This window comes from Carya illinoinensis, chromosome 2 (assembly GCF_018687715.1).
Source record: "Carya illinoinensis cultivar Pawnee chromosome 2, C.illinoinensisPawnee_v1, whole genome shotgun sequence".
NCBI classification, from domain to species: Eukaryota; Viridiplantae; Streptophyta; class Magnoliopsida; order Fagales; family Juglandaceae; genus Carya; species Carya illinoinensis.
In genome coordinates, this window is record NC_056753.1 from 31,645,411 (window position 1) to 31,657,857 (window position 12,447).

General features: G+C 36.0%; 2 protein-coding genes across 5 annotated transcripts; one reads left to right on the top strand and one right to left on the bottom strand.

The window, feature by feature from the left end:
• The first annotated feature begins 1,971 nt into the window (after positions 1-1,971).
• LOC122300941 (protein phosphatase 2C 16-like) lies at positions 1,972-6,095 on the top strand. 4 transcript variants are annotated; one of them, XM_043111947.1, is made up of 5 exons: positions 1,975-2,151; positions 2,310-3,697; positions 4,319-4,666; positions 4,767-4,872; positions 5,383-6,095. In XM_043111947.1, exons 2-5 carry the CDS (start codon positions 2,858-2,860, stop codon positions 5,715-5,717), a joined length of 1,629 nt encoding a protein of 542 aa, XP_042967881.1. In that variant the 5' UTR covers positions 1,975-2,151; positions 2,310-2,857; the 3' UTR covers positions 5,718-6,095. The 4 variants fall into 4 exon arrangements, with proteins under 4 accessions (XP_042967884.1, XP_042967881.1, XP_042967882.1 ...); XM_043111948.1 differs by having other exon boundaries at positions 2,313-3,697; XM_043111949.1 differs by having other exon boundaries at positions 2,458-3,697.
• A 236-nt stretch (positions 6,096-6,331) lies between these two features.
• Positions 6,332-8,104, bottom strand: LOC122300942 (EPIDERMAL PATTERNING FACTOR-like protein 6). Its single transcript, XM_043111951.1, has 3 exons — positions 7,339-8,104; positions 6,904-6,947; positions 6,332-6,808 (listed from the first exon to the last, which is right to left on the bottom strand). The coding sequence occupies exons 1-3, from the start codon at positions 7,445-7,447 to the stop codon at positions 6,581-6,583; spliced, it is 381 nt and encodes a 126-aa protein (XP_042967885.1). The 5' UTR covers positions 7,448-8,104; the 3' UTR covers positions 6,332-6,580.
• Positions 8,105-12,447: the final 4,343 nt, after the last annotated feature.

Consider the following 12,447-nt stretch of genomic DNA (forward strand, 5'->3'; position numbering starts at 1 on the left):
TAAATTATATTATATTGTGAGCGATATATACCTATCGAGAAATATAAGAGAAATGATATATACATAACATATTTCACAACAATTTATCTAATATAGGTTGTAAAATAAGATTTTTTTTTTTTTGTAAAGTAATGTTAATTTTATAAGATAGTTTACAAAAATATTCATCTTTTTAAATATTGTTATGTAAAATGTTATAAAATGTAATGTGTATTTATCATTTTTTAAAATAAAAATTTTATTTATAAATCTTATACATCACATATTATTATTTTTGTTATTTTTTAATTTTTTTTCTTATTTAATGTTTAGTATATAGATAATAAATAAAAGAATTAAATTATTTTAAAAAAATATAATTAAAAACAAATTTATATAATGTGCGTTGTATGGTACTCATTAGGGGTGAGCATCGGCCGGTCCGGACCGGCAAAACCGACCGGACCGGCACTATTTGGACCGGACCGGACCGGACCGAATTGGGTCCGGTCCGGTCCGGTCCCATTTTTAAGGGACTGAAAAGATTCGGTCCGGTCCCGGTCCGGGAGTTTTTCACCCCGGACCGGACCGGACCGGACCGAATAGAAAAAAAAAAAAATTATTTATATATATTATTTATATAATAGTATTAGCATATTACTAATATATATAATAGTATACTATATGTATATATATTAAATATATTACAATATAATTACATAAATATTAAAAAAAATGTCATTAAATATTAGCATATTATATAAATATATAGTTATCACTATTACTATTATTACATATAGTTATTAGTTATAGTATAGTTATTATTACATATATTTATTAGTTATAGCATTATTACTAATAGACTAATAGTATTAGCATATTACTAATATATATATAATACTATATGTATATATATTAAATATATTACAATATAATTACATAAATATTAAAAAAAATGTCATTAGATAAAAAAAAAAAAAAAAAAAAATCAACCTTGGACCGAATGGACCGACCGGACCGAATAGGATCGGACCGGACCGGTCCTGATGGAGTTCGGTCCGGTCCAGGGTTGGAAAACCCTGGACCGAATAGGTCCGATCCGGTCCACAAAACCTTCCCGGACCGGACCGGACCGGACCGAACTCACCCCTATTCTTATTCATGAGTAGTACTCATGAATAAGAAGGTTATTCTCAAAACGGAAAATGAAAATGAGCTCATGACTCACGAGTCCACGACTCACGACCGACACCGTGAAGATGCCACGTCATGTTTGTATCGAAGAACATCCAAGGAAAGTCCAAGCCATTGTACCACGTGGGTACACAGAAATTATCGGTCTGCTGTCACTCATTAATCCACGGACGCGTGTCCTTTCCCAGAGCTTGCATAGTGAGATATCCATGAGAGGAGTAGTTGTGTTTAGGTAAGCGCGGTCCTAACCGTTGTCTTAAAACTTAACGCTCCGTTTGGAAGCCACGATTTCAGGAAAATCAATTTTAAAAATAGATAATACAAAATTAATTTAAAAATTTATCAGATATTTAATATTATTTAAAGATTTTAATATTTTCCATAAATAATAAATTTTATAAAATTCATTTTAGGGGTTTATCTTTTTACCTCTAGAAATAAAAACCTTTTAAGTCTTGGATTTAAAAGTTTGATATTATGAAGAATTTTGGTTCTTAAAGGAAAATATTTATTTCATAATTAAGTTAAATTATTTTGTTTATGAAAATAAAAACTTTTCTTTTTTTTCATTTTTTTTATAATTTTTAATTAAAATATTATGATATTTTTCATCTAGTCTTTCAGCTATAATATTCAGTATGTATAGAAAATAAAAACTATAATTTGATGTAATTTATCATAATTATTTTATAATTAAAAGGTTTAAAAATCTAACAATCATATAAAATAAATTTTTATAATTCTTTTTATAATCCTCAATTTCTACATTTTCCGTTTCCCAAGCAAACACAGCCCAAAGCCATTGACTGATGTAAGCTAATCGCATGTATACGTGTCCCCGAAAAGAGTGCATGGTAAAGAAGGATACAATCTCTCTCACTCTCTCTAAAGCGTCATCCAAGCCCAGAAACAAGGGAAACAATTCTAGGAAACACTCAGAAGCCAGATTTTCGGACAAGTTCTTTTTAGTTTCAACTGGTAAGTACCCTAGAATATGTTTTCTAGATATGTGTTTTTGTCCTTTGTTATGAGGGAATCAAAATCATGTAGTTGCGTACTCAGATAATGGTTTAGTTCTATATGTTTATGACTTTGATTGTTATTGACGATTTGGGTTTGGCTGTCTTCATTGGAAGAAGAAGAAGAAGAAGAAAGGTAAAAAAAACCCATATTTTAAGAGAGGCGGACATGAGTTGCCTCAGATCCAGGAAATCCCAGTTTTACAATTAAGGGTTCAACTTTTTAAGGATCTTGTGACTATATGGGCTGTTTCCTTTTCCCCAGGCTGTTTCCCATGACACCTTTAGCGTTCTCTTCTCGGATTTGTCGTTAAAGATAAGATTTTGGTCATTTTCATACGGGTGTTATTTTTGGGTTGGTGGTCTGGATAGGATTTATGAATTCTGTGGTCAGTTCTGTGCCAGAAGGAGAAGAATTTGGTAAGCTTTGGAGTCTTTGAGAAGTCGAAATAACTTGTGAAGGGTAGGAGTATTTATACTAGGAGATCGGATCCATTCATCCTCACTAGATCTGATCATCCCGATTTATTCTGCAAATGTTAGCTCATACCCATAATTAAGTTTATCTTGGTGGTGTGATTTGTGATCCAGACAATTAAAGTGGTTATCGAATTTCAACGTAAGAGTTGCTTGTTGATACACATTCAGGGAGAGAGAGAGAGTTGATGGAAGAGATGTCTCCAGCAGTTGCAGTGACTTTTAGTTTAGGTAATTCTATTTGTGATAACTCTGGAATCGCAACCCACGTGGAAATAACACGGCTCAAGCTGGTAACAGATGCGGCAAATTTGTTGTTGGATCCTGCTCTGTTGGTGTCTGCAGAGTCTGTTTCTAGTGGCAATGGAAGTTCCAATGATGCTAAGAGCATAGTTAACTTGGTAACCATGTCAACACCAGAAGGCAGTGGCAGAGAAGGGGTGGATTTGTTGCCAGAGAATGGAGTCAATTTAATTGCTAATGATATTATGATCCAGGAAAGCGGGGAAGATGAAATCTTGTCTATTGCAGATGACAGTAATGGGTTTATTAGTGAGGAGTTGTTAATTGCTGATGTAAGCTCTCAAATAAGCTTGCCAGATATTCGGGAAGTTGAAAATGTTGACCATGCTCAGATCGTTGCTAAAGCTATTATCTTGGTGGAAGCAAGTATAGGGCAGGTACCTTCCGGTGAACTTATTGTGGCAGCAATGAGCCCAGATTTGGAGATATCTCATAAATCTGATTTAAAGGCATCTACTGTGGTTTTGCATTCACACGTGCAAAAAAGTGTCAGCAAGGGAAGCACTCGAAGTGTTTTTGAGCTGGATTGCATTCCCCTTTGGGGTTCTGTATCTGTTTGTGGGAAAAGACCAGAAATGGAAGATGCCATTGCAGCTGTACCTCGATTTATGAAAATTCCAATTAAAATGCTTATTGGTGATCGTGTGCTTGATGGAATGAACCAGAGTTTGACCCATATAAGTAGTCATTTTTTTGCCGTTTATGATGGCCACGGGGGCTCTCAGGTAAATATTATTCCCTAATGCTATGGTTTTTTTGTTTGAGTCTGATTGTCGGTTTTTTTAACAATTGGATGTATTGTGTTGAGATCATTCTTCCTCAACTATCTGAAATCTTATTTAACCCCAAGGGGTTGGCCAAGTGGTGAAGGCCTTTGTCTTGGGGTATCACTCCCTTTAAGGTCCAAGGTTCAACACATCATGGGTTCAAACAATCCTTTGAGGCCTCATCCCCCAGTGAAAAGCCAGTGATTTAACCAGTTTCGTATAGGAAAACTTTTGAGGTGCGGTGCACGGGACTGGGGTTTACTGTGCAAGGGTGTGTCCGACCCCGCCTTAGAGAGATTCCCTGACATAAAAAAAAAATCTTATTATTTAAAGATAATGTAGAAACTAGCTTATTCAGCCGGATTTTATGCTTTATAGGCAAGGCTTAGAAGTCATTAACCTGATCAATTTCTTCAGGATCTGCATTGCCTTTTCTGTTGACTCACATGTTCCAATTATTACGAGGTTTAGATATTCCAATATTCTGATCAGCTTAAGATATAGATGTTCCTTATGGTGAACCATTTTGGACTTTAGAACATATTAGCTAGCTTGATTGGAAGGGTTCACCTCTTGCAGGTTGCAAACTATTGTTGTGAGCGCATCCATTTGGCTTTGGCGGAGGAGATTGGAGCCATTACAGACGACTTAAGTAATGTAATGATTGGGGAAAATCAGCAACTGCATTGGGAGAAAGCCTTTACGAGTTGTTTCCAAAAAGTCGATGATGAAGTTGGAGGAAAAGTTGGTAGAGGCATTGATGAAAGCATCCGAGATACTTCTGACCCTGTTGCACCAGAAACTGTTGGATCTACAGCTGTGGTTGCAGTAATCTGTTCATCCCATATCATAGTTGCTAACTGTGGTGATTCAAGAGCAGTCCTGTGTCGCGGGAAAGAGCCCATTGCATTATCAACTGATCATAAAGTAGGGCACATGTTTTTATTCTGCTATACCGTGATTATGAACCATAGTTTTCTTCCATGGAAACTAATGTTCTCTCATACTTTAATTTTATTTGTCCCAGCCAAACAGAGAAGATGAATATTCAAGGATTGAGGCAGCTGGAGGCAAGGTAATCCAGTGGAACGGCCACCGTGTCTTTGGGGTTCTTGCAATGTCAAGGTCCATTGGTAGGTATACTTTGCACCCAGATCTTGTAATCACTTTGTGTATCATTTGTTTTCTAAATTTGTGCAGAAAAGGGTAGGGGTACATTGTTATGAAAGCTGCTTATTTGGTGACACTTTAGTGTCCAAATTAACATGAATGTCAGTCTCAAATTTAAGCATAATTCTGAGAAAGTTTTGGGAAAACTTGTGAAAAATTAATATTTCAAAGTGCTCATTTATCAAAAATATCTCAAAGCCTTCATCGTTATTCGAAAGGAATGGATATATGAAATTCTAATTACTTGTTGAACTAGATCTATGAACTTAATTTCTTTATAATGACCTGGTTGTTGTAATAGTGGTTGTTTTGAATTTAAACCCATCTTGATTTCTTTGTCTGAACAAATGCATTGCATTCCGTTGGTCAGCATCAACTGTATATTGTACCAGAGTTTTATAAGTATCACATTTGAAGAAAACGAAATGAATAAAAAGGTGAGATATTTATGTTCTTTTTCCTCTAACTTACAGGTGATAGATATTTGAAACCATGGATTATTCCAGAACCGGAAGTCATGTTTATTCCTCGAGCTAGGGATGATGAATGCCTTATTTTAGCCAGTGATGGATTATGGGATGTGATGTCAAATGAAGAAGCCTGTGAAGTAGCTCGAAGGCGGATTCTGCTCTGGCACAAAAAGAATGGGACTGCATCTCTTGTGGAGAGGGGCACTGGAATCGATCCTGCAGCACAAGCAGCAGCAGATTACCTTTCGATGCTTGCCCTTCAAAAGGGAAGCAAGGATAACATCTCTGTGATTGTCGTGGACTTGAAAGCTCAAAGGAAGTTCAAGAGCAAGTCTTAGTGGAGAAACTTCACCATGACTGGTGAAGTCCATTATATTAGAGAAACTACATCTACTGAATACATAGCATGGTCCATTCGTTTTTCCTTATGGGCTATATGTGTGTACAATTATAGAAATGTGTATGTACTATAGCAACTAAGATGGAATGCCATATCTCTGTCTTGGTATGCATTATGCTGAGTTTTAGCTGTGTAAATTGGAGTTCGCTGCAACTAGGGAGAGAAAATTGATGTTTTGGAGGGCTTTTGGGTTTTCAAGTGGTGGTCCAGGGAAACTTGAATTAGACTAGTCAGGATGCTTGTTAAAGCTCCCAGCCTACTAAAACTCCATGTTAGCATCTTGAATCTGACAGATACGAAAGGGCATTTCCTGTCATACCGTCTTGAGCTGAAGACGGTGGGTGAAATCCTATAGCCTAGTTGGTTGAGGACACAGCATGTTGTATTTTGGATGGAAAATACAGTTCTGTGTCATCAGCTTAATGGTGGATTTTGAACTTCTCATTTTATGTACAATCTCCATCAGTCTGCGGCAACAGCCATAAACAAGAATTTTTACACATTCTCCGAAGTATCAGTGTGCCCAATGGGTATTGAAAATTGAAATTCGAAAACATATGGCATTTCAAGAAAGCCGCAATTACATTTCTCCAGCAAAGCATTACCATCCACTCAAATGTAATGCTAAAAAATTCACATTCTCCGATACTTCAGCAAAACCCATTTTCTTTATCAAAACTTTTCTTGCTCTTCTACTTTAATCTTTGTTCAGGCGAAGATTCTCTTGAGCTAATCTAGAAATAACTTTTGTACAATGACATTACATGTTAATGTTAATGGAATTCTTCCTCATGGAGGATTTCATGGGCTGTAAAAGAAGGGACCACATTTGCATTTCCAGCCCTCAGGCTCATAGTTTGCATACTGGATGCCCACATTGCTGTGTCTGGTTGTGGTGGGTACTTGAATGGCATCACAAGGAATACATCCACGACACTTGTGCTCGCAGCTCGGTGGAATTGACCCTATTTTGCTAGCCCCTTTGTACATTACTTCTTCATTTATCTTCGCTTTCTCGCTTTTGAAACCCTTTAAGAAACAGTAATTGACTGATTAATATCCATGGAGAGAGAGAGAGAGAGAGAGAGAGAGAGAGAGAGAGAGAGAGAGAGAGAGAGAGTAACCTCTTCTGCCTTCAAGGTAACGGTTGAAGACTCTGAGTTCTGGTCTGGCCGTGATCAAGTGATGGAAATAGCAGGGTTAGTTTGAGAAGTTATAATTGGTAAGGGAGGTAACAATAAAAGTAAGCTATAGCAGGAAGTAAAAGGTTTCCATTCAGATATCTAAAGCAGCTTCTCAGGTAGATGGCATTCAATAGCCGAAGCAAAATGTTGCCGTAATCATTCTAAAGCAAAACTTCTAGCTGTTCTTTTCATAGTGGTAATAGCAGTGAAGTCATGGTGGAGTCACGGGAGTAAACAAACAAGCATGAACCCGATGAGTTTTAGGGATAAGCTATGAAGCTAGTGAAACCAAATAGATATGATTATTGCAGCAAAAAGTGGACTTTTATGGTGTTGACTGAAAAGGGAGTCCATGAGGAAGGGCAAGTGGCTCACCTGGTTGATGAGCACCAACGCTATAATTTGATGGATAAGTCCTGCTTGTTGCAGATGCCCAACTCACCATCTGCAGAGCTATCATAAAACAACAAATTCTTCCCTTCATCTTCAAAGCTCAAGTGATGATGCCGATTGGCAATTAGAGAGAGAGAGAGAGAGAGAGAGAGAGAGAGAGAGAGAGATTTCGTGATCAATCCACTTTAGAAATGCATGATTGCCGGGATATAAGAAGGCGAGAAAAGCCAGCCAAACTAATTTCCATTTCCCTAAAAGCAAAAGCCAGATGCCGATCTCTTTTCTTGGATTTCTCCTACTATCTTGTGTTGGTGGAGAGATTTTGCTTCACAAGCAAATGATCTTCGTTTCTTGTCAATTAGTTAAAGACGCTGCTACGTCTCTCTGTCTTACTTCCTTGTTCTGTTTGATTTCTTATCTATCAACACAAGCCAACCCCTATCAAGCTCTTTCCTTCTCGCTCGTAGAAATCAATCTCAGTACCATATGAGGCAGTCTAGTACCCCAGAATAACAGCTGCTTTCTTGGGGTCTGTGCTAAAAGTCCTGCAAGCCTGCATGCATACTCACTGCAATCAGAAGAATAGCTGCATAGACTGCAGAAGGCCCCCATCCCGTTTTCCTTTTATTTTTTATGGTATCTTTCTATGTCTGACATTTTCATTGCTATAAAAGGTAGAAAAAATCCATTGCAGAGTCCTATTTGTACACAGTACATACTTGGAAAGAGCATCACTGTCTGAGACATTCACCACCAGCAAAATTTCATTTAGAAAAATGGTAGAGTTATACTGATACAATTATATTATTTATTTATTTTTATTTTTATTTAATTTTTTTAATTTTTTATTTTACTTAATAATTAAAAAAGTGATTGTTAATAAAATTATATATTTTTTAATTTTTTTTAATAATTAAAGATGTTAAAAAAAACTTTAAAAAAAAAATTAACTTTTTAATAAATGAGCAGTGATAGAATTACCTTTTAATTTAATACATCTGAATTATGTACCCGACTCACCTTTATGCAGGTTGGTAGGTGGAAACACAGGATTTGTACCATCATCCAATCTGAGCCGTCTATTTGTGCCATCAGTCGGATGTGCAATTAAGAATTTTGGTGGCCCTGATAACCTTTTTGGGGAAGTCCAGATGATCAGTTTTAATGAAGAATGGAATAGATTCCACCGTACATTATCAAACTACGTATTTTTTTGGCCTGCATGTTTGTTTTCTGAAAAATCATTATCATGGCCTTCACAAAATATACTATACATAATTTTTTTATTTTTTATTTATTCTTTTCTCTTACAAATGTTAAATAGAAAAATTTAATTAATTTAAAAAAATAATAAATAAAAATATAATATATAATATATAAAGATGATAAGTAACAAATCTCTTATTTTCTTAGGTGGTCATGGTTTAAAAACTTTAAACAATATTCACCCATTTCTTTTTAGATTAATATTAATCATCTCTTTTAACATCATTTTTTCATTATTTTATAATATATTATTAATAATTAAAAATTATTTATTACATTTAACTTGTGAGTTTATTATTTAATAATAAATATTGAAAGGATAATAATAAAAATAACGATAAATAAATTTTTATTCTTTTTAAGACTTCTAAGAGTGGATTAATGGATATGATCTTATTTATTCAAAATATTTTAACATTTTTAAGCAATCTTAATGTGTGTAAATTCAGTACACTCATATTAAAAAAGTACAAAATATTATTAAAAAATTAATTTTTCTAATATAAATTTTAAATTTATTTATTTTTTTCAAAATAAAAACTTACCATTTTAAAATTATATAAACTATTTTTCTTTTCATATTCCCGATGAGCTGGTCAATCTCTCTATATCAGTCGATATCTTCAAGTATGGCAGTTTCATCCTAAACCATTTGTTGCTTTTTTTTTTTTAATAAAAATTTTATGTGTAATTATTTTTATATATTTTTTAAATATTTTATTAATATAATTGACTGTATTATTTATTTTTAATATAAAATAATTATTTGAATTAATTATATAAATAAAATATAAAAAAATACGTAAAAAATAACACTATATAACATAACTTTTTTTTACTATTGTCTAAGAGTATTAGTGAGGCAAAAAGAAGACAGAAAAAAATGCTATACGAATATAAAAAAGCTTGATTACGCCATCCATTGCTATCTCTCTCAATCTCTCTCTATAGCTAGAGATGTAGGATGTAGCTAGGCATCGCTGTACTGAACTACTGGAGCCTCTGGCTAATTTGTCCTTAACAGCAATATTCAATGCTTTATTTATTGAGATATATGGTTGGGAAAAGTCGAAAGCTATCGTATAAAAATGGAACCTTTTACAGGTCAAAGGTTGTTGATGGATAATATAATCAACAAAAGCGAAATAGGAGTAGAATAGGGGATGGCATATGTCATTTTCCATGTTTCATACCTATAATGCCTTATCTTAAGCAAGTACAGACAATTGAAGTATTAGTTCCCCTTGGATTAAGGCTTATGGTATGAGACTGAAAACATCAATCTGATGAAGGAATTTATATGACATATAACACCCTATCAGAAATCTCAGCTGCCATGGATAACAATCCAGTATACTGAGGTTGCAAAGACATCACTAGTTCTCAGAAAAATTGATATTGCACATTTGATATGTTGGTGTCTGTGCGACCAAAATCTTGACAATGCCAACCACCTCATATTAGGTGGTGTTTTTACTAAAACAAGTATATTATTGTCACAAATAATTTATCATAAATGCTCGATGGATGGCACGTAAGTATCAGCATTTAACACTAATATTAGGTGGATAATGCCACCTGTGATGGAGCTTTGGCAAGGTTTGGCAATGTTTTGATATCTGTAACTTGCATGTAAGTGTTTATAGTTCCCATCCAAATATCCATAGGACCATAAACTATAGAATTTCATGGCAACATCATGATCATTTGAGAAACCTAGCTGCATTTTTCTTACATGGTTTCTCTCCAAATGAGAACTAGAAACATGTAAGAAAAGCAAGCAAATAATTCCAGTAGTCAAATTGAACAATGAAAGAACCAGGAAAACTTGAGCACAGCTGCACAATCGTTCAATTTAGATGGTTAAATCACATACATATATACATACGTAGAAACCAAGAGAAATTAATCATCATTCGATATTTGCTTCTCCAGCTTTCTAATCACATTGACTGGAATTTCTCAAACCTTCTAATGACTGGGGCTTGACCAACTTCTCACTTCTAAGATGGATCATGATTTTTGGATTCTTTCTTAGGATGAATTGTTTCAACAAGGGCCTCGACCTCTTCCTTTACTCGTTCAAACACATTAGGCCCTTTGACTTCATCAACCTGGATGTTCTTGTCAATGTCATCACTCCTTCCATGTGTTTCCTTGTGGTGGTGGGGTGATTTTCCAGTGTGGGTTATTGCTTCAGTCTCTTGCTCATTTACATCCTTTCCTTCTCCAAAAAAAAGGGAAAGAAACCAAGAAAAAAAAATGAAAAAAGGATCACACTTAATTATTTTACTCCCATATGTTAAATGCATGCAAATAAATAAATATATATACACGATTTAAAAAAAAAAAAAAAAAAAAAAGCAATGAAATCTAAAGCCCCTGCTATCCAATGGACACTACCCCCGCGAAGCGTTGGGCAAAAATATATTTACTATTTTTGGTTTACTTCAGCAAAATATCTTTTCATGGAACTCTTTCTCGGCTCTCCTTTTGCTTTTTGTTTTTCCCCATAGGAGTGAAAAAAGTATCCAATTGAAACAAATGGAGCGCATGATGCCGAGTTGAGTATTTGCATTTTCGACATAAATTCAACTAAAAATGGATAAAAACCCATAAACGCGTAAAGTAGATGTTTTCGATAAGAATCTCATAAACACCAAGAGCAGGAGACCAATGCAAATCCAATCAAAATGGAAACAACAAGGATTTTGAAGTTTATTAAACAAGGATAAGACATGCAAGTTAACAGTTTTACACAGAACCCTATTTCCAGAGTTAAGAAGATTGATGCAAATTAAACTTCTTCAAAGTAACCCATGTTGCAGATGGAGACAAAGAAGTAAACGGTGCATGGCTCACCGTTTACTATTTTGGCAGATTAGGCACCGAAGTCACCGTTCGGTGCTTTTGTTAGGCACCTCCCCACCTCTTCCTAAAATCATGCAGCAATTTGCTGCATAGTACTGATATGCTCTCCTATAAATAGGAGAGCTTAAGTGAGTATCTGAGTGCAGCAAGCGTGGAAGAAAAAAAAAAACAGAGAGCTGTGTGTGTGTAGACAGTGTAGAGAGTGGGTGAGAGAGTTTTCTGTAAAAATCATTTTATAGTGAAATTACAGCAGCTGTGGACGTAGGCAATTGCCGAACCACGTTAAATTTCGTCCCTCCTTTATTTAGAATCGTCTCTGTGTCAGAACAGCTCCCAACAACTGGTATCAGAGCACCGGTTCGAGCTGTCCGAAAATTCAAGTTGTTCAAAATCAATTTTTGACAACTCCACGGTGTTCTTCGCGTCGAGACGAATCCGTTGCCGCAAATGGAATCGAAAACGGAGGTCGGACGAGGCTACACGCGCCCCTAGAAGATAGGCGCGTGCATCTGCTGCAAATCCACGCGCCCCACGCGCTCCAGAGGTTGAAGACGCGTGCACCACACGCGCTCACGCGCCCCCACGTGCGCCAGAGGTTGAAGACGCGTGAAAGACACGCGCCCACGCGCCCACACGCGCCCTAGAGAGGTTCAGCGCGTGTAACACACGCGCCTCACGCTCCCCCCCACGCGCACAGCACTGTAGGCGCGTGTATCTCACGCTCCACGCGCTTGCCCACGCGCACTGTACAGCGCGTGTATCTCACGCGCCAGACAGATCAGAACCGTCCATTTTTTCATATCTGTTTTTGGCTAGATCTAAGCCATTCGGAGTCCAATTTCGACGATCAAATAGTGCTTTCCAACTATTTGGATCATTCCGGACTCATCCGTACGGTCGAAATTTTGATATTCGGCATCAGTATATTGGATCCGAACCATCCACGTGTTGCAG